General features: G+C 33.5%; 3 protein-coding genes across 4 annotated transcripts in view; 1 reads left to right on the top strand and 2 right to left on the bottom strand.

The window, feature by feature from the left end:
- Window positions 1-7,708, bottom strand: part of LOC114324888 (J domain-containing protein) — a 45,592-nt gene extending 37,884 nt beyond the window's left edge. The window contains exon 1 of one of the 2 annotated variants that reach the window (XM_028272787.2): window positions 7,326-7,708. In XM_028272787.2, coding sequence (XP_028128588.1) covers window positions 7,326-7,412 — 87 coding nt within the window. In that variant the 5' untranslated portion in view covers window positions 7,413-7,708. The remainder of the gene's footprint in view (window positions 1-7,325) is intronic. The other variant, XM_028272786.2, reaches the window with a different exon arrangement.
- A 6,037-nt stretch (window positions 7,709-13,745) lies between these two features.
- Window positions 13,746-14,684, bottom strand: LOC126892706 (zinc finger MYM-type protein 1-like). Its single transcript, XM_050662338.1, has one exon. The coding sequence runs from the start codon at window positions 14,682-14,684 to the stop codon at window positions 13,746-13,748; it is 939 nt and encodes a 312-aa protein (XP_050518295.1).
- Window positions 14,685-26,828: 12,144 nt separating this feature from the next.
- LOC114324882 (60S ribosomal protein L23-like) lies at window positions 26,829-27,095 on the top strand. The gene has a single exon (XM_028272779.2). It carries the CDS (start codon window positions 26,856-26,858, stop codon window positions 27,093-27,095), a length of 240 nt encoding a protein of 79 aa, XP_028128580.1. The 5' UTR covers window positions 26,829-26,855.
- The last annotated feature ends 514 nt before the right edge of the window (window positions 27,096-27,609 follow it).

Raw genomic sequence — 27,609 nt, 5'->3', positions numbered from 1 at the left:
TCAAAGGAGAAAGTTCAAGGATGCGAGGCCTTAGACAGAACCCCGCGTTCACCGCTCACACAGTGGTTCCTATCCCAATGACTTTTCATACGACAAAATACAACTTACCACCCACCCCGCTACCCACTATAGCATTCTCTGCTATAGCCCACAAGTTTAGATGGCCACAGGATCACAAGTTGGATGTGATCTTATGGCATGAGCTTTGGTGTTTTCAACGTGCACGGCACACGTATGTTTAAATTTTGCTTTCATGAAGTTCGAATTTCGGAACTATATTAAGAATGGAAGGATTTGTGGACGTAAATGTTAGCGTGGAATATTTAAAATCAATTAAATTTTCTTCATTATATTTAGAAGAAAAATTAAAAATGCCGAAACCAAATTTGTTAATTAAGAATATACCAAAGTGCAAATGTCGGGATTATAGATTATTTAAAATGGAGATTTGGGTAAAAACTTACAAATTGTGTAGGTGTGAAGCACATATTTGGAGAAGAGGAAGCATAATGAATAAAATAGAAGATACGATTTTAACTATCCAATTGGAATTCCAGATTGGAATTCTCCAATTGTGTACTTGTTACGATGCCAGTGACAACTGCAGAAACAGAACGATGTCTCTCTGCATTGAAACGTATCAAAACTTTCCTTAGAATAGCTATGGGCCAGGATCGATTAACTGCACTCGCAAATTTTATTGAATTTGTTTGTGAAAAATTTATCTAAAAAATAACAGGCGACTGACTTTCGTTACAAAACTTGCTTGTAACATTTAAACACTAAATTATAATTTTAAGTCAATAAAATACATTATTTATTGTAATTTTTAATAAGGTCCTTTGATTTTTACAATTTGAAGACACTCAAAAACCTTTACCTATGGAAATAGGGTCTCAAGGTCTTTTGTTAACATTATGTGTGCACCCCCAATATTTTACACCAGGCGCCGCCACTGGTTTCGAGCAATCTTTTTGTCCTCTCTGTGTCGGGTCGTATTTCTGCCGCGTATCTCATTATTAGTCTGATGACTGTTTTTTAAATTCTGCCTTTCATTTCTTTTCCGATATTTTTATTTCTCCATCTTGTGTCATTCAGGCAACCTACGGCTCTGTTTGCTCTATTCACTTGATCTTCCACTTCTGTTTCGAGCTTTTCGTAGCTAGATAGTGTGATGCCTAGATATTTAAACTCACTCAAACAAGATCACTTGTTGTTATAAACCATGATAACCATTTTCCTTTTTGGGGAAATTAAGATGTTAAATTTTCTGGCGGTTATAATTAAATTGATGCAGCATACGTTGTAAATCATCTTCACTTTCAGAGATTAATATTGCACCGTCTAAATGGCAGATTATTTTAAGTTGTTTTTCTCCCATGTGGCATCTTTTTTTAGTTCTTTCTTTTTTTATTATTTCATCCGTGATCAGGTTGAACAATAAAGGACTCAAGGAATTCCCTATCTTATCCCATTTCCAGCTTTTATTGGGTCAATCAGGTTCAATTGATATACTTGATAAATGATTGAAAATACAAAGTTTTAGGAGCCCTTAAATCTACTCCTACACCAGCACTTTTGGAAGAATATATATCGAGCCACCTTTACATTAAAGAGGTAATATTCTTGGCAGAAAAATTTATTCTTAAATGACAGTTCAATAATCAAAACAGCTTGTTACAAAATTATCTTGTCTCTGTTGAATATTCAAGAAATAGATGATGGGCAAATAAAATCCCATTGCTTTTCCCAATCTATCACATTATTCATTCAATGGAAAGGAATTCCATTCTTTGGCTTTAATTCTAATATATTCTATGAATATAAACCTACAGTAGTAATTCCTTCATATAGCACGAAGATTTAGTAGTACAGGATAAGCTGGAAAACTGTAATCACTCTCAGATAGTATTCAAAGACTAATTTACAGATCTAAGACAAGAGCAAAAGAATTTAACATGACGATTTCAGCTCAAAAAACGAAAAAATATTAATCAATAAAGAACCAGTAAGATGGAGGTCGATGGATTGAATAATCTTTGGAAATTCCTAATGGAAATAAAATACCTAGGATCAGGGTTGGCAAAAACCAAGGTTTTTTCAAAAAACCAAAAAAACCAGGTTTTTGGTTAAAACCAGGTTTATTTGATACAAAGTATTATAAGTCTAAATACTTTAAAAATGAATAAGTTATTTTATAACATAATAAACAATGTGTGTGTGTGTGAAAAAAAAATGGCTTGGATGCGAGTCCGTTAGCCACAATTATAATAAACAATAAAAAATTATAAAGCCAATTTTTATTTTTATTTACACACAAAAAATTAATATAACACAAAAATATCTTTAAACGTAATAATGTTCAAAATACAAAATCAGAAAATACAAGTTCGAAAATACAAAAATATAATTTATTTATCTTTAGTTTGTTCATTTGCGGCAGATGTATTAAAAACTTATCGCATGTTCTGTTAACTTGATAATCAAGCTAGCAGAACATGCGATAACTTTTAAAGAAGTAGAGCAATAAATTTTTTCTTGGAACATTAAATTTACATTAAATTCAGAGAATACTTTGGCATTCAATTATAAATTATTAATCAATTTTTGAACTACTGTTCTGCTAGCTTGATTATCAAGTTAGCAGAACATGCGATAACTTTTAAGAGAAAAGAGCAATAAATTTTTTCTTAGAACATTAAATTTGCATTTAATTTACACTTAATTATGGTATAAGAATAATTGTGTTCTGCTAACTTGATGGACATGACTTTTGGTCCACCCCGTATATGGGCAGAGAGCTAAATAGTCAACTAGACCACTCAAAAGAAATTAGAAGACGCCTTGAAATAGGAAGGCCTGGTTTCATGAACATGTGTAAAATGCTCTGTAACCCCAAGCTATCAGTCACAATAAGATTGAGAATACTAAAGTGTTATGTGTGATCTCTATTACTATATGGCTGTGAGACCTGGACATTAAAACTGTATGACGTCAACAAATTGAATTCATTTGAAATGTGGATGTACCGCCGAATGTTAAGAATAAGCTGGACCAGCAGAACTGCGAATGAAGAAGTACTGAAAAGAACGAACACATGTCCTCATCTGGTCAATACTATCACAATTAGACATACGCCATATCTAAGACACATAATGCGTGATAGGGAATTTGAGCAGCTCCAGGTAATATTAGAAGGCAATATCGAAGGTAAAAGGGGTATAAGAAGAAAGAAAAAATCTTGGCTACGAAGCATCAGAGATTGGACCCACATAATAGGAAATGAAGAATTAATTTATCAAGCTTAGAACAGAGAGAAATTTGCGGCGTATATGCTCCACACCAATGGATAACCATGATACGATATGCCAAATCATCAGGCAAGCCTAAATCCGTAAATTAATGAAATAAATCAGAAGCAACTTATAAATTTTAACCCATTTAAGGACACACATGTTAATTTTGAAGTAGATATTAATAGTAAAAGAGTAAAGTAATAAAGTAAAATGGTTTAAAATTAAATATTTACAGATACGCAATAAAAATGCGAAAAATTTTAGATATTTTATACCCTGGTTTTTTCATAGTGATAGAATATTGTTATTGTAAAATTTAGAATTTCCAATTAAAATTGTGTAAACTGTGAGTTGATATTTTGTTTAAATATACCAGAAAAACTCATTTTCTCCTAGCTATATTGCAAATAACTCAAAACATACAACCTTTTAATAGTTAGACGGGAAAATAATTAACACGGAGAGTGTAAAATGGTTGTTAGGCGAGTTACAACCTTTTTCTACGGATACTCATGTTTAATCTCAAGGCTGTATCTCAATCAAACTCAAGATTCTCGATAGCTAATAAAATTACAAAGCATACATCTCACAGTAATCCCTTATTATGTTATAAATATCATATCACATTAGTGTAAAAGGGTCTAATCATGTCGCTACATATTTTTAAAAAATCTTGTTTTAGTTTTTTGCCTCTCCTGTAAAATCACTAAAAATGAGTTACAACCTTGTTCGATGGGGGTGTCGAAATATCGACAAAAAAAGGATGGAACAATCACGTCAGTAGAATGGTGGACACCAAAGTCTTTGTTAAAATAGCAAGGGACAAATTAGAAAAAAAAATACTACGTGCTAGAAGAAGTATAGCACGCCCGCGCAATAGATGCCAGTAACAATCTTCCATAAAGGTAAAAACTCGCCAATGAACACGCAAAATTGCTTATATCAAGGAAGAAGAAGACCCTATGTTGTTGTGATATATTTGAAATATACACGAACTAATTATTATATCTGGATCTTGTCAAAATGTTTAGAAAATAAAAACGTTTGCATCCTTCAAACACTCCTAAACCACATTTTTGTAACACCTTGTAAAAATTGAATCATAGCTGGTAAGTTTTGATTATTTATTCAAGGCCAAAAGTTTCTACACGGTTTAAAACCATTTAGTTATAAATATCTTTAAAAATAAGATAATAGTAACCAGCTGATGTCAATAATACCGAAAATGACTTTGGCAATAAAATTAAATAACAATTATTTTAACTAACCATTCCACTGTGATTTCCAAGTTACTTAATGAACAAAAATGTATAAAAAAAAGAAAACAGAATTATGAAAATATTCGTAAATTTTAATAAGAACACAGTGTGAAGTGAAACAAAGAAAATTATAACAATTATCATCAATTTTCTTCGAATTGTTTTTATTGTTTATCAATGACTTGGAAATACAATTCATTTTTCTATCATAGCTGATAATAATATACTGTATGATATAACCATTTTGCGAAGCTCTAGAGCAGCTGAAGATAGAGACCAATGTAGAAACATTGTTAGGAATATTGGAAGAAATCAAGATCCTCAGTAATGGGGAAACGACAAGAGATGATATAACCACAATGGACTAGGCTTTGTTTTAAACGAGGAGGAGTAAACTAAAAAGGCAGATTCACACCCAAGAAAGTCATTAGAAAAATCACCAAATACACCCTCTTTCTGGTTGATCATAATCATGTCGGCCTTCGACAGTGGTGAAGCCCTGAGTCTTGAACAGTGGGACCCACATGTCAGAAGATCAAACCAGTTACACTCCGTAATGCAGTGTCCTATCTATCCGTTAAATGGAATGGTACCTATCTGACCCCCAAGCTATACCACCACCCCTCCCCATCGAAGGACATACCGAATGGGGAGGCTTTGTGCTTAACATTACTTTGGATGCCCTGGGTAATGAGTCATCCTCAGTATTACTTCATGTAGTTAAACCACCTGATTTTAGGGGTAACTAGAAGAGCTTTTCTCCCTATTAATGTAAAATTAATGACTTAGCTAATTTATTACTTGACTTTGGACGTGTGTCATGATACGTCGCTAAAGAGTTCTAAAAACAATTGCTTTTTTATACAGGGTGTTCCGAAAAGATTGGTCATAAATTATACCACACATTCTGGGGTCAAAAATAGTTCGATTGAACCTAACTTACCTTAGTACAAATGTGCTCATAAAAAAAGTTGCCCTTTGAAGTTACAAAATGAAAATCAATTTTTTTCAATATATCGAAAACTATTAGAGATTTTTTATTGAAAATGGACATGGGGCATTCTTATGGCAGGAACATCTTAAAACAAAATTATAGTGAAATTTGTCCACCCCATAAAAATGTTATGGGGGTTATGTTCCCTTAAACCCCCCCCCCAAACTTTTGTGTACGTTCCAATTAATTCATTATTGTGGTACCATTAGTTAAACACAACGTTTCTAAAACTTTTTTGCCTTTTGGTATTTTTTAGATAAGCCAGTTTTTATCGGGATGCGGCTTCTTCTTTAATATGTTTACATAAAAATTTTATGGGGATTTTGTTCCTTTAAACCCCCCAAATGTTTGTGTACGTTCCAATTACACTATTATTGTGGTACCATTAGGTAAACACAGTGTTTTTAAAACTTTTTTGCCTCTTAGCCTTTTTTGGATAAGTCACCTTTTATCGACATGTGGCTTATTTTTCAAAATATACCTAATAATGTAAATTATAAATAAATTTTCAGATTTTTAACAGCTCTCTATAATCGTACTTAACCATATACAAATATGTGGTGGATTCGACAAATATTCAAAATATCTCGATAAACACTGGCTTATCGAAAAAGTACTAAGAGGCAAAAAATTTTTAAAAATACTGTGTTTACCTAATAGTGCAACAATAATAATTTAATTGGAACGTACACAAAAGTTTGGGGAGGGTTTAAGGGAACAAAACCCTCATAAAATTTTTATGGGGTGCACAAATTTCACTTTAATATTTTTTTAATATGTTACTACCATAAGAATGCCACATGTCCATTTTCAATAAAAAATCTTTAAGAGTTTTCGATATATGAAAAAAAATCGATTTTCAGTTTGTAACTTCAAAGGGCTGTAACTTTTTTTATGTGCACTATTGTATATAGGTAAGTGAGGTTCAATCAACCTATTTTTGACCCCAGAATCTGTGGTATAATTTATGACCAGTATTTTCGGGACACCCTGTATAAAAGCAGACTAAAAATCTGAAAAATTAAAGGAATAACGCAGAAAACACAAAAAATAACCGATATAACTTAATTAACCTAAGAAATGCCAATAGTGTCAAAATTTCATAACAGTGGAGTAAACTTGCCTGAGGTTGGACCAATTACAAAGAAACATTACGGCGCGGTAAATTGGAATTACTCCTCCTGGTTTAAAAACACAGCATAATAACATGCTATAGTTACCCGAACGATGAAGATTCAGGTGTTAATAGTCGATTTTATGTAATAAAATATTCCTCAGGCTTAGCTATTAATATAATTAATGTTATAAATGTTTACTTTAAGAGCGTAGGCGCAAAATTTCGGGCCAATGTTTTTTAAATGCATTAATTTATTTCGAATCCTGAGAAAACTAATAAGTATTTTTAAAAAATTTAAACGCAGAATGATAGATTACATTATTACCGAGGGCCGAAAGTCCCTGAAAACTTCTATAATGTTTATTTTATAAGTTACAGGGGTGAAAAAAAAAAAGAGAAAATTGAGTGTGTTTTTTAATTTCAAATATCTCATTCAAAAGAAACTTTTTGTTCATTGTAAGGTACTTTCGGCCCTCGGTAATAATGTAATCTCTCATTCTGCGTTTAAATTTTTCAAAAATATTTATTAGTTTTTTTAAGGTTTGGTCTGAAATTTTGCGCCTACGCTATTAAACTGTCAATTCTAGTGTACTCGACAAGTTTTATATTTAAAAAAAATGAGAATAAAACAGTTTTATGAATGAAACTAATATACATACCGAAGAATTCGAATCACAGCCCAATATGGAATAATAATCTTCATCATCTTTTTTCTTATAATCCAAAATATCCCCGACACTCGTCATCTTCTTGTCCTGTTTGCTGCCGCTCACTGTAAAATCCCGAGTGAACTGACCCGATGTCCTATCCCAAAACACCTGCTAATTCAAAAAAAGCGAACACTTTTCCCACTGATTTCCCTCCTTTCAGAAACACACCGTATCGAGCGAGCGAAAATGTAGTGTAAAATAGGATTTGTTTGTGGCTGGTAACTGGAAGTGAAAGTTTTGTAGTTTTGTTTATAAGAATTAGTTGATAATATCAAATTGTTGCAATATTAAGAGCACGAATGTTAAAGAACATGCGCGGGCTTGGTTGGGGAATGTAATCGATGGGGAAATCCAGACCAGCCGACGGAGAATGTAGAATCTCCGGATAACTATTTGTATTTTTGGGATCCTGACTACAAGCATTTATAGCGAGCCGATGGCTGCTAGTTACGTTTTATTTACGTTTTTATTTTCATATTTGATATTCTACTGTATTTTTCTAAAACCAGATTATACCTGCTTACTAATTTTTTTGGAAAATTTTTTTTGAAGTTATACTTCATTAAGCGCGATTGGGAAAAATGTTGTGAGTGAATTTTTATAAAAACGACAGTATGAACTACGCGCATACCGACGATATGAAGTTATTGCTAAATCTTCCAAGTTACATATATATGTATCAGTGCAAATAAAGTGTAAAAAAATATATTCGTGTTTTTAGTAAAAAATATATTTATTATAATTTGTCTTTGGATTTGTCTTCGCCGGGAATAATATAATAAGTCTAACAATAAAACACTGAAAACGTTTGTTTTCTATCAAGTAACGGTCGAATCCATCAATTCATCAATTAATATAATAAGTATTAAAATATGATTAAAAGAAGATTAAATGGCAATCTTAATATTATTCGTACAATCTGTCAAAATAATTGATTTTGGTATCAATTTTTCGGCCATCGCACACTGTCTTGTTGTTTCGGGTTGTTGCCTGTGACGGGTAGCTCTTTCAGGACAACAGACTCAGTAAAACACAGGTTAGACTGCAGTGGCGGCTCGTCAGAGGAGGCAAGGGAAGCTTAACAACCCCATAATTTTTTTACACACGCTACACTGTTTTGTTTATCTTGAATCGCGAAAAACAACAAGCACTCTCACTATTATATAACGTGTAAATTCCATATTATCACTAAATATCCATACGCACGGAGCATTAGCATTAGAACGCATGATTGCGTCTCAGTTTTTTTATTAATATTGTAGACAGGACCCTGGGTTATCCCGAGATGCATGAACGGAGCCGAGAAGCCGACCAGCCTCCGTTGCTAATGCTCCGCGCAGCGCAGCAGGCGTTTAAGGAGACCCGGTCTCCTAACAGTGGCATCTACGGTGCCATCTCACGCTGCCCGGAGATTTACCAACGGAGGCTAACTAGCTTCTCGGCTCCGTTGCCGTTGGCAAATTTTAGGGTCCTGGCTAAAAATAATGAAAAAACTAAAAGTGCGAATTTTGTTATGAAATTTGGTATTTGGGGTAAGAATTTTATTTGGAACAACTTGTTCAAATAACTTTTTCCGATATCTGTAATGCAAAGCAAAATATCGGTAATTTACCGTGTTTTTGGACTCTCAGTAGGCCGCGTTTAGAATTAAAAAAATTCAGTTGAGTATCTTAAAAAATATTAACCTTCAACCTGTATGGACTGCAAAACTCAAATCTGTATTTATTTTGATATGCGTATTTACTTACAAAGATGGAATTGGTAACAAATAAACGACACAAACTTTGGTATTAAACTTTTACAATTATAGTATAGTATAATTGATCCAAAAGATGGCATAACCCAGACATCCAAAGTGAAAGTTATCCTTCAACACCAAATTGTTCTATATGGTCCACACAATGTCCAGAAAAAAGTCACACCATTTTGAGCGTCGGGTTTGGGGGGGGGGGGGAGAGGGGGAGAAATCGGTAAATTCGTAGTTTTTTTAAGTTTTTCGCCAATATTTCTAAAACTATGCGGTTTAGCATGAACAACCCTCTATACAAAATTGTTCTACATTAAATTTGAAATAAAAAGCCCCTATGCATAATCTTTCTAAAATGAATGGTTCCAAAGTTACGGAGGTAGTATAGTATAACTGGTCCAAAAAAAGGCCTAACCCAAACAGCCAAAGTAAAAGTTTTCCTCCAACACCAAAATGTTCTATATGGTCCACATATTGTTCAGTAAAAGGTTACACCATTTTGAGCCTCCGGTTTGGGAGGGAGATGGGAGAGAAGTAGGTAAATTAGTAGGTTTTTTACGTTTTTCGTCAATATTTCTAAAACTATGCTTTAGCGTAAACAATGTTATATACAAAAATGTTCTACATGAAATTTAAAACAAAAATATTCAATACATAATTGTTATAAAACTAACGGTTCCAGAGTTACGGAGGGCGAAAAATCGAGGTTTTCGATACTTTTTATATTTTTTGGGCAATATTTATGATTTAACTTTACCAAAAACCCAGACATCCAAAGTGAAAGTTATTCTCCAACACCAAATTGTTCTATATGGTCCACATAATGTTCAGGAAAAAGTCACACCATTTTGAGCGTCGGGTTTGGGGGGGAGAGGGGGGAGAAATCGGTAAATATAAAAAGTATTGAAAACCTCCACTTTTCACCCTCCGTAGCTCTGGAACCATTGATTTTATAACAATTATGTATAGAACCTTTTTTGTTTTAAATTTTATGTAGAACATTTTTCTAAAGAACATTCCCTACGCTAAAGCAAGGTTTTAGAAATACTGACGAAAAACCTAAAAAACTACTAATTTACCGATTTCTCCCCCATCTCCCCCCCAAACGGGACGCTCAAAATGGTGTAACTTTTTACTGAACAATATGTGGACCATATAGAACAATTTGGTGTTGAAGGAAAACTTTTACTTTGGATGTCTGAGTTAGGCCTTTTTTTGGACCAATTATACTATACTACCTCCGTAACTTTGGAACCGTTCATTTTAGAAGGGCTATGCATAGGGCCTTTTTTATTTCAAATTTAATGTAGAACAATTTTGTGTAAAAGGTTGTTCATGCTAAACCGCTTAGTTTTAGAAATATTGACGAAAAACCTAAATAACTACGAATTTGCAGATTTCTCCCCCCTCTCCCCCCAAACCCGACGCTCAAAATGGTGTGACTTTTTTCTGAACATTATGTGGACCATATAGAACAATTTGGTGTTAGAGGATAACTTTCACTTTGGATGTCTGGGTTTGGGTCTAACTATACCATACTATTAGACTAATTATTTTTAAAATGATATGATATTATGAAATTATGAAGATATTATGAAATGTAAATAAAAACTGGTCAAAAAATGGGGCCTTACATTACATTTTTTGGCGCATTTTTTTGTTAGTGCAAATTTGTCTAGATATTTTAGAGTTAGGTATAGCCTTCCCTATTGTAAAAATCACGAGCCGCCACTGAGTTGGAGTAAAGTAAATGTATTGAGGATATTTATATACAGTTTAAAATTAAAAATAACAAAATAAAATATAATTCTATCTTCGCCTAGTTCCGGAGAAAGTTCCCTAGATGGACGTCTGCAAAAGAAAAATGAAATTGTATTTACAACTATCATCAAAAACATAATAACAATATTAGAATAATACAATACATAGCACAGTATATATAATAGCAATCACGCTACACGGAATCTATCTACATAATTACACACTCAGACAGACTCGTAGCCCATCACACTTCAATCCAGTGCCATTATAATCAAGCATTGACGCACCGGCCAGCTCCGGATCGGAGGTGGCAGCTACAACTCGCTGGGATTACAGTTCTGGCGAAACGTCTCTTCACTACAGAGCGCTTCCACCTCGGCAGAGTTCCAATTCATTCCATTGCATATCTGCCGTTTGAGTTCTTCCCGGTTCAGTACACTGCGAGGAACTGATTTCATGATTCTCCTTTCTCGTCTTAAATACAATCTCGGTAGCCATCACTTCTTGGTTTAATCGGAGAGGTCGCACATAGTTCGAATGCGCTAATATAGAAACACCTTTTCCCACTGATTTCCCTCCTTTCAGAAGCACACCGTATCGAGCGAGAATGTAATGTAAAATAAATTTGTTTGTGGCTGGTACCTGGAAGTGAAAGTTTTTTAGTTTTGTTTATAAGAATTAGTTGATAATATCAAATTGTTGCAATATTAAGAGCACGGACGAGTGGAAGCATGCGCGAGCTTGGTTGGGTATTTAATCGATGGGGAAATCCAGCCAGAACCGACGTAGAATCACTTGCGTCTCTGGATAACTCATTGTATTTTTGGGGTCGTGACTACAAGCATTTATAACAAGCCGATGAGCTCCTATAATATGTAATTATTTTTTTGCAAATTTCTTTTTTCATAAAAAATCAGCAAAAACGTAAAATCTATAATTCTCTGTTAAATATCTACAAAACGAAACATGCTAGGTACATACAACCGTACCTTTTAAAAAAAGAGAAAAAATTTTATTTGCAAATAGTGATCACAGTATCTATTGTATTATGTGACTATATTATGTCAAAGATATTAAATTATTTACATGTCATTTAAATTTTTGTTGCTTTGGAAACCACAGCTCTTTAAATATTACCATTTTCAACGAAAACTTTTCGTTTATAAATTCGCAAAGTCTGTGTGTTATTGCGTTGCCGCTCCTGCAATACTCAGATCAGATTTATCTATGGATTCTTATGTAGTTTTTTCTTCTGAATCCAAATCTGATATCTGAAACGGCATTTCGATATCTCTAACCGTCTTCGAGATAATCGATCTCAAAGTCTAAAATGTGACGTCACAATCCTTTTATTTTCCGCCGACACACTAAACGTCAGCTGAAATCGTTTATAGTAAGTAGGCTAGTTTTTTTTGAAGTTATACTTCTTTAGGCATGAGGGTAAATTTTTATTTTGCTGGGCGCATGCGCACACCGACAGTATGGTATGAAACGTTATGAGGGTTCTGATTGGGTGTTAAAATCATCTGTCAATAATTGTTCAAATGGAGATTCTGGATAAACAAAATGCTGTGTATATTAGTTTTTATTGTTGTGAAGACAGTGACAAAAAGCAAGTTACCTACCTAGGTAGTAGGAATGCTTTGATTTACATAATTTGGTTACCAACAAAAATCTCCATCTAATATGTTGCTTTTTTAGTCTATATTTTGTCGTATTTTAATTCCACAAGAATCAAACTTATTTGATTAAACTAACAGAATAAGCAACTGTCAAAAATTTTTTAAAACGTTTAGTTGCTAGGTATATCTTTCCACTTCATTCACATGTCTCGGTAGTTAAATTCTACATGGGGTGAGTTCAAAATAATATAAACCTGATAGACGCAGGTTCAATTCCCAATGCAAATTTTTATTTTTTTTTGTATTTTTTTTATGCATTTTATGATTGTAAGTATATTTATTATATTTTTTTTCTTCAGAAAATACGTCTTTGGTTAAAATTTTCTCAACAATTGTTCAGAAATAATTTCTTTGGTTTCATTTTTTCAATGTGTTTGCGTGTGTTTTATTCTTTTATTTTTTTAATTTTTCGTATTGTTTTAATAAAAATTTTTGGAAAGTAGTAAGTATTAAAATTAGTTTAATATTTAAATAAAATATAAATAAACTGTTTAAAGTATATTATTATTTACATTTGGGTTTGACATTTCGAGAATGTCAAACTAAATTTTAAATTAAATATTAATAAAATATCAATGACATTTAATAGTGAATTTAATTATTATATAAAAAAATAAGATGTTCAAAAATACAATTTGAGTATATTTTGAAAGCAATAATTTATCAACTTTAGAAAGATTTATACGAGTATACGGCCTCCCCCTTTACGGCCGAGTAATGTTTTTGTTTTTTGTCAATTTTGCTGAAATTGGCAAAATTACTAATTATATAGTAATTATTAACTATTTAGTAATTATTATTTTGTCGAATTGGCAAAATTACTGACTAAATTCACTAGCCAGTTGTACCGAATACAGCGGCGCCGACTTTTAGAAATTCCGTCCGGTGCACCTCACCTTCGATTGAAGTTTTTGTCTTTGTGCTGAAAAAGGTAGGGTGGGCTGGGTAGCTAAATTTTTCAGGAAAATAAACATATTCGACTAATTTATTAAAGTTTATTGAATTAAAAATATGAAGATAGATAAATTGGTAAACATACCTATATCCTATATCTACGAAAAACATAAACACGACATGATCAACATAATAACACTAATAAAAAAAACTAATACATATAAAACTGCCATTAGTCAATAGAACATGATAAGACAACAGACAACAGCTGTAAAATATTATATTTCATTTTTCTCTAGGATCGAACAATGAGAAAGAGTTCATCCTAACAGAGGACCGTTTGATGAACTCATTGCAGAGTTGTTCCAAATCGAGATTTTCCATCATGGCGCCATGAACATTCAGTATCAATACATCATTTAATCTCTTCTGGCTCATTGTTGATCTTAAAAATGATTTCAATCTTCTCAATGACGAGAAAGATCTTTCGTCCGTACATGATGAGACTGGTATTACCAGCAACAACTTTATGAATTTTAAATATTCAGGTAAAATATCATAAAGCTCGCTATGACTGCTCAGATTTGTCACTATATCCTGTATAGATTCAAGTTCGACATTTCGCTGTGATGTAATATCCAATAACATGTTTCTATGAAGGGCCAATCTATCGCCATCGAAGTCTTCTTTATAGAAGGATGTCACATCATTTGCATTTTCCGCTTTGTCCAGCGCAAATGCCTCAACTTTTCTGAGATGCTTCAATGTATCCCCCTCAAATCTTGTCGTCAAGCTAGTCACTGTCATGTCAATAATTTCATAGTACATCTGGCGGTAAAATTGTTTAACATCGTCAAAATTGTGTTCGGTTTGTCTCATGTCATCTACTTTCCTTGAGACATTCCTTCTTTTGGGCAATATTGGTTCGTTCAAATCCAATTGCTCAGACTCTGTTTTAACATTGTTCCACAATTCACCATACCTGCCTTCATTGCGAATCGACAGCAAAAACGTTTTCACAGTTTCTACTTGTTTGGTTGCTTTATTAAAATCAAGTGCTTGTCCTTGCAGGATCGTGTTCAATGTCTCTATTCTTTCGAATATAAGTATTATAGACTTAAGAAGGAAGTAAAATCCGAAATCCGAAATTTTGTTGAGGAATCCGCTAACTTTTGATCCTCCATCGCTTGGCTGCGATTTCTGCTGTTCCAGGAATTCACTCATATTCTCGTAATTTTTTAAGAAACTCTTTAAAACTCTCACACACCAGCGAGTGGGACAAAATGGGCAAAGAGCTGAAGATTTATCTGAGGCTTGAAATAGCTTGAAATGGCTGAGTCTTTTCGGAGAATCTCGAATGAAAGTCATAATGTCTTTTATATCAGAGAGGAAATCACGGACATGCAAGATTTTCTGGAAGGAATCTTTAACGACTAGATTCACTCTATGAGCGTGACAGTGCACATATATAGCACGTGGCTCATCGAGAAGAATTTTTTTTGAACACCATTGACACATCCACTCATATTCGCTGCGCCGGCGTAGCACTGTCCCCAACAATTGCCAATCTCCAATCGACAACGTAACAAAACATCTCTAATCATGTTATAGAGAACATCTGCAGTTGTGGATTCAGTCTCGTGCACACCGATGAAATATTCTTCAACTTCCAAGGAAGCATTCACGCTTCTCAAGCAGAAAGACATTTGTTCGCTCACTGAAATGTCTGATGTTTCGTCAGCAATTATTGACAAAAATTCTGGCGAACGGACACGATCATGAATAATTCTCTGAACAGAGCATTCGATAAAATGGACATTACTTCATTCGAAATAACATGAGATAACCATTTATATCCTGTTCTGCCCAACCAAAATTGCAGTTCTGGAATATTGTTAGCTCTTAAATGAAGCAGATTATTGAAGTTTGATGTACTATCGAAGTGTCCTCTGACGGTAATACCCCGAACAGTCAAGTATTTAATAGTGGAAAATATTGTGAGAAGTCATTTTCTTGCATCGGTCATGTCTTTCAATTTAGACTTTGACAACATATTTGCGACGTTCAAGCCTTGATCGTTCTGTCTCAATGATAGCGCCGAATGTCTGTGAAATTTTGACTTTTCGTGATCCTTGAATCTCTCTAACGCTTTACCCCACGGGTTGAAACCTTCTGTAACGTAAGTTGATAAGACTCTCTGCGAATTGATTTCAGTCGATGCTATTGGCAGCTTCAATGCGGCTGCTATTTTGCAAATAGTACAAAAAATTTTATCGATTGTACTGTCATTTGTTATCCATGCATAAGTGACAATCCACGTGTCACGAAACTGTCTGCCCTTCTTTCCACTAGACGTTATGGTTTTACTACCATTGTAACTCTCAACAGATGTCGATGGAACTGGAACAGGTTGTTCATTCCTCGTAGCCTGATGAGTTTGTATCGGAGTACGTATTATGAACTTATCCATTTCTAGTGATCAGGAATCTAGAATGGAAATTTCACACTTCATTCGTGTTGTCACAAAACAAAAGCATTTTAATACACAATTGAAGCGTTTATTTGAAAAACAACGCATGTCCATTTTTTGCAAATTTGTCTTTATATGTTGTTTTTTAAAGTCAAAAGGCAGATATCGAGCACTGAATTTAATTAAATCTTGCCCAAGTATACTTTCGCTCAGAAGAGCATCCTCAGGGGCATTTCGTCAATAAAAAGAAGGTATCCTCGAATGTCATTTAATTATAATAGATCATTTTGGTGGCAAACTTAAATTAACAACTAACTACACACTGAACAAGGGACAAACATATAAATTAAATTGCCAGTAGGGTCTACATTTTAAATATCAGATAATTTTAAGTATTACATATTTAAAATGTAGAACCTACTGGCAATTTAATTTATATGTTTGTCCCTTGTTCAGTGTGTAGTTAGTTGTTAATTTAAGTTTGCCACCAAAATGATTTATAATAATTAAATGACATTCGAGGATACCTTCTTTTTATTGACAAAATGCCCCTGAGGATGCTCTTCTGAGCGAAAGTATACTTGGGCAAGATTTAATTAAATTCAGTGCTCAATATCTGCCTTTTGACTTTAAAATTCATTTATTCGAGCATTCAACCATTTCCTAATTATATGTTGTTCGCATAAAATAGTAGTTTTTTTATCGATCTCACACATTCAGGTGTGTAAAAATCCCAAATGTCGGGAGTAAACTACATAGAATATTCGGATAGTTTTAGAAAAACAACAGATGTCCAAGCGGTATGTTGTAAAAGCAACGCTTGTCCCATCTTAATCAACGGTCATCGCTAAGCGTGAATGATTTGTCTATAAATTTATCACTTGTGTGCGTTCTTTGTTAATAGCAGGTGATGTTTGTTTCTTTTGTAATAGAAAACTAGTTCAGCATGGCAGAAACTGTTCAACACAATACCTCTAATATTATGAATATTATAGATGATATATTTTGCTAAGTTTCTACCGATTTTTGTTTAATATATCAATAAAAATATGAAATCAACTTGTACATGTACAATTATTTTGATATCCACATTCCTTCCAATGAATATCTTAGTAAAAGTAAGATTTGAAATAAATTGAAGCTGGGCAGTTTTTCTTGATTTGCCAAAATTTTAATTCTTCGACAAGTGTTATTTTTCAAATAAACGCTTCAATTATTTCCCCTTTGTAGTTACCTGCCTTAATATATGTACAGTGACGGCACGTCCCCTCACCAAAGAAAAAAACGCACCGTAAACAAAATGCGTGACAAATTGAAATATATTCGACTGGTCTTGTCTTGTAACAGAATAAACACACAGAACGAGCAAGTGAACGACGTCCGAGAATTCAGCCCTAAGCGCGCGGAGTGGGCGGGCGAGACGGGGTTTCACGGTATAATGGGAGATCGGCAGACGGCAGCCTTGAAAATTTCCTCTCCATGTATCGTGCGGCGACCGAAAATTCAACTCCTTCGGCGACCGGTGCTTCGCACCGGACAGATTTACCTGTCCGGGGCGCGGGCCCCGCAGCACCCACGTAGTCGGCGCTTGTGACCGAATATATGAAATGTTGTTTGGAATAAAAAATTATGGTCTTATATGTGCAATTACATCCTTCTAATGGAAAAAAATATTTGAAGATTTTTCTCAAATTATGGATACCAGCAACATTTTCATTTATAACTCTTTTATTTTTAATTTGACGAAGAAAAGTTATTCTTCATAAAAAGCTCTTCGTGGTCTAAGATTTATGATGCAACCATCATATATCAAATTTTATTAATTTTATACGAGGTATATAAAAAATATGAATTTCGATCAAGAGTAAAGTACCTTTATAATTCACAACATTTAAATTAGAATGACATAATTGCACATTAAAACATAATTTTTAATTTTGAACAACTTTTCATAATAGCAAATTTTCCATATTATGAATTAAAATACGTAAATAAACAAAGTTTTCGTTATGATAATGCTCGCATTTTCAGCTTGTTCTCAATAAAAGTGTAAATATTTCGAAAATTATTAACTGTAAACCTATAAAATATTATACAAACTCTTAATATCGCTAAAAAATGATTTAATATATAGGGTGTTTCATTTAAAAACACAACTTTGATTCACTATGTTGTTCCGAGTGACTCTGTATAATCAAAAATAATTTTAAATTATAGACGTATTTGATACACATTAGTCTTGTTATAAAAATTGTTTGTATATCCCATAATTTTTTTCGGAGGTTTGGCAATTGGATACATATGGGCACAGATTAGAGAACAATGTTGTTCAAAACAACATAGGAATTTGTTAAACAAAAAATAGGAATTTGGCTCAATAGTACATATCTTTATATTTCACAATATCGAATATTGTTATCATAAAACAATGTTTGGAATTAAAAACTTGTTCTAATATGCAATCACATCCTTCTAAATGAAAAAATAATTGAAAATTTTAATTTGACAAAGAGTTATTCTTCATAAAAAGCTCTGCTTGGTCTAAAACCTAATATGCAACAATCTTATATCAAATTTTATTAATTTTATACTAGGAATATAAAAAAAATGAATTTCACTCAAGAGGTACCTTTACAATTAACCATATTTCAATTAGATATTATTAATATTATATTGTTGTGTAAGATAATTTTTATCATAAAATTATTAAAATTTAGATATGTTTTAAAGGAAATTATATGTTTTAAGTATATTCATAAATGAATAATAATCCATGTGTTAGACCCGTACTGACATACGGAGAATGTACTGACATACGGACAATGAGAACAACAGAGATGAGAACCCTAATATCCATAAGAGGTATCACACTCAGAGATAGGATACGAAACGAAGACTCATTGAGTTCAAGATGTAATGACATGGAAAAGAACACGACGAGGCATGTGGAGAGACCACGTAGATCGGATGGACCCTGAACGTATAGCGAAATGGGCGAAGACACAGAAGCCCAACACCAAGCGACCCATAGGAAGATTTAAAAAACTATGTTACGAGAGCTGGAGCTCCAAATCGCAGCAGAGACTGTAACATAAGAAACAGGACAGAGTCCTATTGAAAGGAGATAATTTTCCTCTGGGGGGGAGGGGGTTGGCTTGGGCACCAATTTTTTTTGCATTGTTTGTGAGACAAGTTACATTTTCCTACTATTCTTTATATGCCCTGGGGGGGGCTTAACTCCCAAAACCCCCCTGGGTGCGACACTGAATCCATTCGTACGTTGTACATGTACATCTAGGAGTTGGTATCGGCTATAAACGCTTGTAGTGAGGATCCTAAAAATAAAATGAGTTGTCCGGAGATGAGTTAGAATCTTGCTCTTGCTTATTATTTTGTCGTTGTCGGGTTTATGTCGGGGAAATATTTCGAGAGTCTCATGTAAATTAGCTGCTAGCCGCTGCATATTCATTTAGGATAATTGGACGGAATGAGAATGAGGAATGAGGTGAAGAAAATGAACTAACCAGATTGGATTTTTTGGGTCTAATTATTTTTTTAAAGGGTCTATTCTACAAGGTGCGATTAATGGAGGCCAGTAGGATGAGAGTATATCTCAGGAAACGGAGTCGAATAAGCAATTGAAAAATCGAACAATTATTGGCCGTTTTTTTACTGGAATATCTGGCGGAAGTCAATAGAAAAGGCGTACCATTTCTTGGGTAACGAAATTTTTATTACGTCATGGTTTTATATTAAGGACACCATACACATCATTCAATAAAATTTACATGAATAGATGCTTCCTGAAATTTCAATAATTTTATACCATTGCGCCAACTCTGAATTTTGCTTAATTAGTGCGTTAATTGTAATTAAAGTTTATTGAAATCGCATTTTGAAGTCCACAAAACTGGCATTCATAAATAACATTAGTCTAGCGGCTATTGAATACAGTATATTCACCACTAGCTTAACCCCATTAGAGGCGGAACAACTAACCAAATTATACCTACTTTATCATCAATAATAATAGGAAAAGAAAAGTGTAAGCCTCTGCCTTAATTACTCGAGAAAGATTTATGGAGTAAGCGAATCCCAAGATCTTTTTTCTCTCTTTGACACACGTACATTCCTATTTGATTTTATATTTATTTTTATCAATAAAAATGTATACCATTTTTATTCAGTTGCAATGCGAAGGCAAAACTATCTTAATAAATGGACCAATAAGTTTTCAATTTAAAAATCTTTTAGTAATATTTTTTAATATCATTAATCTTGCTATTAGGATTGAAAACTTGACCCTTTATATTTTTATCAATTTACGCTCTTGTTAATCAAAATACAGAGTTGGCGCAATAGTATTAAATTATTGAAATTTAATGACGCATCTATTCATGTAAATTTTATTTCATTTGAGTGACATTCTATTTTCCATAAGATGTGTGCGGTGTCCTTTGAGCAAAAAAACGACTTTTTTCATTCATTTCAATAGGTATTGTGAAAAACACCAAGAACAAAAATTCTCATTGTAGATGAAAACGTACAACAGGCTACTTTCTTGAAAATGAGATTTTCTAAATTAAAAAATGTTTATAAACAAAAAAGTTCATTTTCGAATGGCTGTACAGGTTGTGGCAGATTGACAGTTAACCTACGACCACATATGTGTTGACCGACTGGGGAAAGAAGAGGAGATTGATTAACCGACGTCTGTCAGAACACATTCAGAAACTCCGAAAAGAACTGCCATAGTTTTTCTTACTTGTTTTAATATGTAGTTTGTTGTAAATAAACAAATAAAATAGTTTAAAGTGTGCCCCGACTACTTTGCATCCCGCAAACCGGCCATAAGGTCTTTTGTCAATATTTAGAAAGGCCTTTTTGATCTTACTCTCTTCCTAAGATCTCAATTTTTTATTGTTTCATTGTTTAACTTCACAATTATATTATCAATTAGGTAACAAATTTTTCACGAACTGTATTTTTCCCTGTCCAGAGATGTACCATTTTACCACCCAGTGATTTTTTTTAAATCTTTGAAATTCAAAGACCTATTTTTAGCAAGAGATACAAATATGCAGAGAGCGCTATATATGTTTAAACTCAGAGGTGTAACCAGGATGATCCTAAGGGGGGGGGGGGGTTACGTCTACTTGAAGGTCTCTGGGGGGTATGGAATAATAATGGTGTTAAGCGTATAAATCTCAAAGTACATCCAAAAGGGGGGGGGGTCATAACCCCCAAAACCACCCCCTGGTTACGCCTATGTTTAAACTGTGTATGTTAATATGTTCTTGAGTAGGGACAAGGACATAGAAATTCCTACAAATATCTTCTTCTTCTTCTAGTGCCGACTCCACTAATGGAGGTTGGCTATAACCATTACAAATTCGTCTCTATATTCTGCTTTTCTCAAAAGCGTCTGCGTGTTCAACCCGGTCCAGTCGCGAATATTTTTCAGCCAGGATATTTGTCGTCCACCAGGATCCCTTTTTCCTTCGATATTACCCTTCATAATCAGCTGCAACAACTCGTACTTATCATTTCTAAGTATTTCAATATTAGCCCCAAATATGCTGTCTTTCTCCTTTTAATGGTGTCAAAAGTTCTCTGTCTCTTTCCATTTTGTGCAACACCATTTCGTTCGTAATATGATCTAGTCTGGGCGCCAAATAGAGGTCACCGTGTCCTTTTCAATTCTGATGGACAAACTCAACGGTTTCTTATGGATTTTTGGCTGCTACGAATTTCGAGGGTGGATTTTGATCTGAGTGGTCAAAGAATTGTTATAAACAATTTAATTGTTTATAAATTGTTTATAAGGCTCTGGCTCATAGACTAAAAGAGATAAAAAAAAACGTTTCAAATAAAATTTATTCCTTAATAAAAAACGAAGAAAAAATCGTTTACTAAACTTAAATCCAACAATTAGAACTCAATATATTGTAAAATTAGTGCACAATTCAAATTGCAAATTGCAAAATAAGTATTTTTCGAAGCTTTATCGATTGTAACTCGGCTTCTCTGCATGCAAATGAGCCTTCGAAGGTCTGATTTTAAAGCTTAATTAATAGGCTTCCAAACAAAGTTTGTTAAATTACTTGTTTTAAAGTTATACCCGTTTGAAGTTATATCTTTCCTAAAAAAATTGTACATTATTTTGTTTATAAGGGTTTCATGCAAATTTGAACTATAAACATTTATACTTTAATTAACATAATGATAGAAGAACTCAAAAGGAACAATTTGAGCTTACGAAAATGTTCGTAAGTTTATTTTTGGCCAAGATATCAATATTTAAATGGCGCGCTATGAGGCGCAAGATCGGCTCACCACGTAAAGGTTCACGCGCTAACTTCTCGATGCACATTATAATTTCTATGTATACATACGTTATCTTCATTTTTCATTTTTGAAGATCCTTATAAAATTTTATCATATAATTCTTATAATTAAATCATCATACTGTACCTCGTATCACCTTTCATTCTATTTACTTTATCTTCTATTTTTTGTACTAAAGGAGAAAAAAAAACATTAAAAACTAATATTTCAGAAATATAACTAAAAAGTAAGTTGATATTATTTATTAATACTATTTTTACAAACATTTTTTTCATGCATCTGCATAGAGATATACAGGGAATCTCAGCTTTTTTACATCTGTATAAGTTCTTAGAGAAATTTTTACAGTTACATGGTGGTACTAAGTCTGTTCTTGTAGGCAGTAAAACTAAAACTTTTTGGGGCTTCAGAGTCTAACTATCTATATTTCTATACGATATCCATATAAAGTGGATCTAGTTCTTTTGCAGCATCATCAAGGCCCGTCAATTGTGTGTATGCCGCCACATCATAAATGCTAGTTTTATATGCAATGCTGATGCTGCAAAACAACTCGATCCATTTTTATATGGATATCACATATTGGCTCATTTGCATGCGTAGAAGCCGAGTTACGATCGATAAAGCGTCGAAAAATACTTGACTGTGAGCCGATGTTGCGCCTCATAGCGCGCCATTAAAATATCGATATCTTGGCCAAAAATAAACTTACGAGCATTTTCCTAAGCTCAAATTGTTTCTTTTGAGTTCTTCTATCATTATTGTTAATTAAAGTATAAATGTTTATAGCTCAAATTTGCTTGAAAGCCTTATAAACAAATGAATGTACAATTTTTTAAGAAAATTACAACTTCAAACGGGTATACCTTTAAAACAAATGAAGATAAAATAATTTAACAAACTTTGTTTGAAAGCCTATTATTAATTAAGCTTTAAAACGAGACCTTCTAAGTCTCAGTCATTTGCATGCGTAGAAGCCGAGTTACGATCGATAAAGCTTCGAAAAATACTTATTTTGCAATTTGCAATTTGTATTGTGCACTAATTTTACAATATCTTAAGTTCTAATTATTTTATTTAAGTTTAGTAAACGTTTTTTCTTTGTTTTTTAGTAAGGAACAAATTTTATTTGAAACATTATTTTTTATCTCTTTTAGTTTATGAGCCAGAGCCTTATAAACAATTTATAAACAATTAAATTGTTTATAACAATTTTTTGATCACTCGGGTTGAAATCCATCCTCGAAATTCGTAATCAGTAGCCAAAAATCCATAAGAAACCGTGGAGTTTGTCTATCAGAATTTAAAAGGACACGGTGACTTTTCTGGCGCCTAGACTAATCGGTCTATTGTATTTTAAAAATTCTCTTAAAAAGCCACAACTCTAAAGCTTTCACCTTTCTAATTAAGTCAACATTAACAGTACCATAAAGAAGAATAAAGTGGATATACCATTTTACGATCCGATATCGGATTTACAGATTGAGTCTTTGGTTACTCAGAAATTTCCTCTTTTTCAAAAAGGCTATTCTTGAAATATATTTAATATAAAATTATAATGTAAGGAGGGGTAAATCCAATGAAAGGGTTAACAATCCAATATTTTACAACCAAATCTTCTCATCGTTCAAATTATTTTACTTTTTCTCTTAAATAAGCAATAAGAACTTTCGTAACTACCAGATCGAGAACTGTTCACATTGCCCTCGTAATACCGAGACATCTAAAAAAAGAGGCATTTTTTGGCGACCACTGTTTAGCTAAACAGAAGAATGTCTGCAATGATTTTCGCAATACCTCAGAGACAAGAAAAGTCCGGATTTACGTCGATTGTGGTTTTCTCCTACCCACTTTGTTCTCTGCAAAGATTTTACTCCACTTGACGTTTTTATAAAGTGCTGGTAACGATACGAAACTTCAGAGGCAGAAAAAAAAATTCTCTTACAAACCAACAAAACATTCTTTATTTTATCTAACAATAAAACACCAAAAACTTTTGTTTTCAATTATTTGCACATTTTTATTATAATTAATGTCACTACAGCTGTTTCGGCAGAATGCCTTTCTCAAGTGATGTGTATTTACTATGCGTCTACACTAGGGTGACCAAATCATAAACTTGAAAAAAACGGGACACATCCAAGGAGCAGTGGCGCACCTAGAATTTTTCTCTGGGGGGAGAGGGTTGGTTGGGCGTCGAATTTTTTTTGTATTGCTTGTGAAAGACATATTTTCCTACGATTCTTTGTATATTTTTCATACGCCCAGGGGGGTTTAACCCCGAAAACCCCCTGGGTGCGCCACCGCCAAGGAGGGTTTGGAGCGATAACCAAACAGGTAGGGGAAATTAAAACATGGTCTTTTAGGTAATTTGGGACCTATAAATCCTTTTCAATTTACTTTTGAATGTGTAATTTACGTACGATCAAGACTGCGAAACAGAAAACTATAAAACTCCGCCAGAATGGCATGGATCAACAACCCGTCAGAACAAAACAGGAGAGAATATAAAATATCGAGAAACAAAGCCAACTCAACAAATAAAAAGTCGCTGGAGGATATTGAAAAAGACAGAAGAAATTATCAAATACAACAATAATTTTACAAAAAAGTCAAAGCAGCAAAAAATAAGCCCAGCATTAAAACAAGAGGACTAAAAAGCAAAAAAAGAAAAACCTTGTTTCAGGACAGACAGATCACCAAAATATGGGAAGAATGTTACGAAAAAATGGTATTCACTTTGAAGAAAATACACTTCGATGAAGATGTAAGGCCGTACAAGATAACGACGAAGAAAACATTTTCAGAGAAGATGAAATATCTGTGGAATAAAATACGGAGGATGAGAATTGCGTAAAGGAATAAACCAGCTAATAAAACAAATATGAACAAAACAGACTACCAGCCGATTGGAACGCAGGTATTATAGTAGGTACCTATATATAAAAAAGGAGATCTAGAGGAGTGCGAGAATTACAGAGCAATAACTTTATTAAACAACACATATTATAACATTCTAGAAAATATACTAAACATAAGACTTAAATCATGCACTGAACGAATATTAGGAAAATGCCAGAACAGGTTCAGACCGGGGGAGGTCGACGATTAATTCCATATATACAGTGGAGCAAATAATTCAAAAATCGGAAGAATACGACAGAGAAACGCACCTAATATTCATGGATTTCAAAAGCGCTTTTGATACAACCAATCGGACAAAAATAATGAAGCAGCTAGAGAATGTTGGAATCCCAGAACAATTAAGACATATGCTAACAGTTTGCCTAAATAACACCAGAGCAAGGATCAGTTACAACGGAACAACTTCTAAGGAGATTAATGTACACAAAGGCGTGAAACAAGGTGACTCTATCTCTCCGACAGTATTTAATCTGATATTGGCAATATCAGATATTGACATAATCTGTAATCATAAGGATGACAAACTTTGCAAAAAAAACCTTATTACAGATCAACTTCAAATAGTAAGATATGCAGATGATTCAGTCATCACAGCGAAGACGAAAATAACACTTGCAGTTGGAAAATTACATAAGGAAGCGAAGAGAATAATAGGACTAGAGATAAACCAGCTCACAGAAAAAATACATGGCGATAGGGAAAGATGACCCAACTCAGAAATATCTAATAACACAGAACCATAAATTTGAAACTGTATCCACCTTTAGCTACTTAGGACTAAAAATAGGGAAAATCGGAAGAAGAGAGAACAGAGGAAAGAATTCTGAAGGACAGAAAAACATCTACACGGTAGAAATCTGCTGAGAAGCAAGACTCTAAGTATAATATGAACCTATATAAGACCTTAATAAGAAATGGTGTTACATATGGGATGGAAATAACGACGATTAACAAGAAAGAGGAAGATAGCCTTCTGAAATTTGAAAGAAAAATAATGAGAACAATACTGGTCCACAATGTAACAAAAGAGGGAGAAATAAGAATGAAAACAGATGCAGAAATTGAAGAAAAATTAAAGAGAAAAAATATAGTCAGATACAAAAACTCAACCCAACGCAAATACGGGACATTTAGGCATTCCGAGATACTTTTTCGGGACTCCGGCACAAATCGTTAAAAACGGGACAATCCCGTTTTTACGGGACTTTGGTCACCCTAGTCTACACTTTAAAGTCTTTAACTGAATAGGTTGAGGAGTGGCGAGCTGTTGGTCTCGAGTTGGTCATTCAGATATTTTTTAATTTATTAATTTCCATAGATTCTAAGAAAGCTTTTGCTTTACTGGTCACTCTTGTCTAAAAGTAGATGGTAAAAAATTTGGACAGCCAGAGGTTTTATTCTTATAAAAATTATCATCATCATCATTCGATATTCGCTTGTCCACCACTGGACATAGATCTTCCTCATAATTTTCCATCTATGTATTTCGATCTTGAGTATCACAAGATCCGATGATAAAAATTATATATTTTTATTATTAAGTTATTCTTTTATCAGAATACAACATTAGAGTTTTCCTAAGATACTTCCCAATTATGTACATACTAAAAGGATTGTGAATCTGTCAAAATAAGTTCTTTCAACAATACAAAATGTTCAAGAGAGGACGTGGTGGTTCCGCGGGAGCAAAGTTTAGGATCTCCCTTGCTCTTCCTGTAGGAGCAGTAACTAATTGTGCAGATAACACAGGAGCAAAGAATTTATATGTTAGCGCTGTACAAGATATTGGTGGACGACTTAACCGTCTGCCAGCTGCAGGATCTGGGGGCATGATTGTAGCCACAGTCAAAAAGGATAAACCAGAACTCAGGAAAAAGTCATGCCCGCAGTAGTCATCAGGCGCTGAAAACCATTCAGAAGGAAGGATGGTGTCTTCATTTACTTTGAAGATATGCTGGGGTTATAGTTAATAACAAAGGTGAAATGAAAGGATCAGCCATGTGTACTAAAAGGATTAAAGAAAGATTTTCTCACAATTCTTAAATTCGATCATTATAATATGATGCAACCAACAATTTTTTGAATTTATTGTTCTTTAGGCGCGATGCGATTGAGAGTAAAATTTCATAAATCTGCGCGCATGCGCATACAGACAGTAATAGTTTGTTGCTAATCTTTCAAGATAGGTATGTATGTATCTGTATCAGCGCAAATAAGTCATTAAAATAATATATTAGTGTTTTTAGTAAGAAGTGTATTATTTATTATAATTTTTGGATTTGTCTTTCTCTGTAGTAAGATAATAAAATATTATGTAGGTATAACTTTTTTATATGTCTATTTGTCACCGTGTTGTGTAATTATATCCGAAACTTACGTGTCATTTAAAGAAGCTCTGGTGGCGTA

Source organism: Diabrotica virgifera, chromosome 9 (genome assembly GCF_917563875.1).
Source record: "Diabrotica virgifera virgifera chromosome 9, PGI_DIABVI_V3a".
In the NCBI taxonomy this organism is placed as follows: Eukaryota; Metazoa; Arthropoda; class Insecta; order Coleoptera; family Chrysomelidae; genus Diabrotica; species Diabrotica virgifera.
Note: the sequence above shows the minus strand (reverse complement) of the source record. Positions and strands in the feature narration are given on the sequence as shown.

Bases quoted from the DNA above. Each gene is read 5' to 3' on its own strand.
- LOC126892706 (XM_050662338.1), bottom strand. From the start codon at position 14,684: ATGAGTGAATTCCTGGAACAGCAGAAATCGCAGCCAAGCGATGGAGGA.
- LOC114324882 (XM_028272779.2), top strand. From the start codon at position 26,856: ATGTTCAAGAGAGGACGTGGTGGTTCCGCGGGAGCAAAGTTTAGGATC.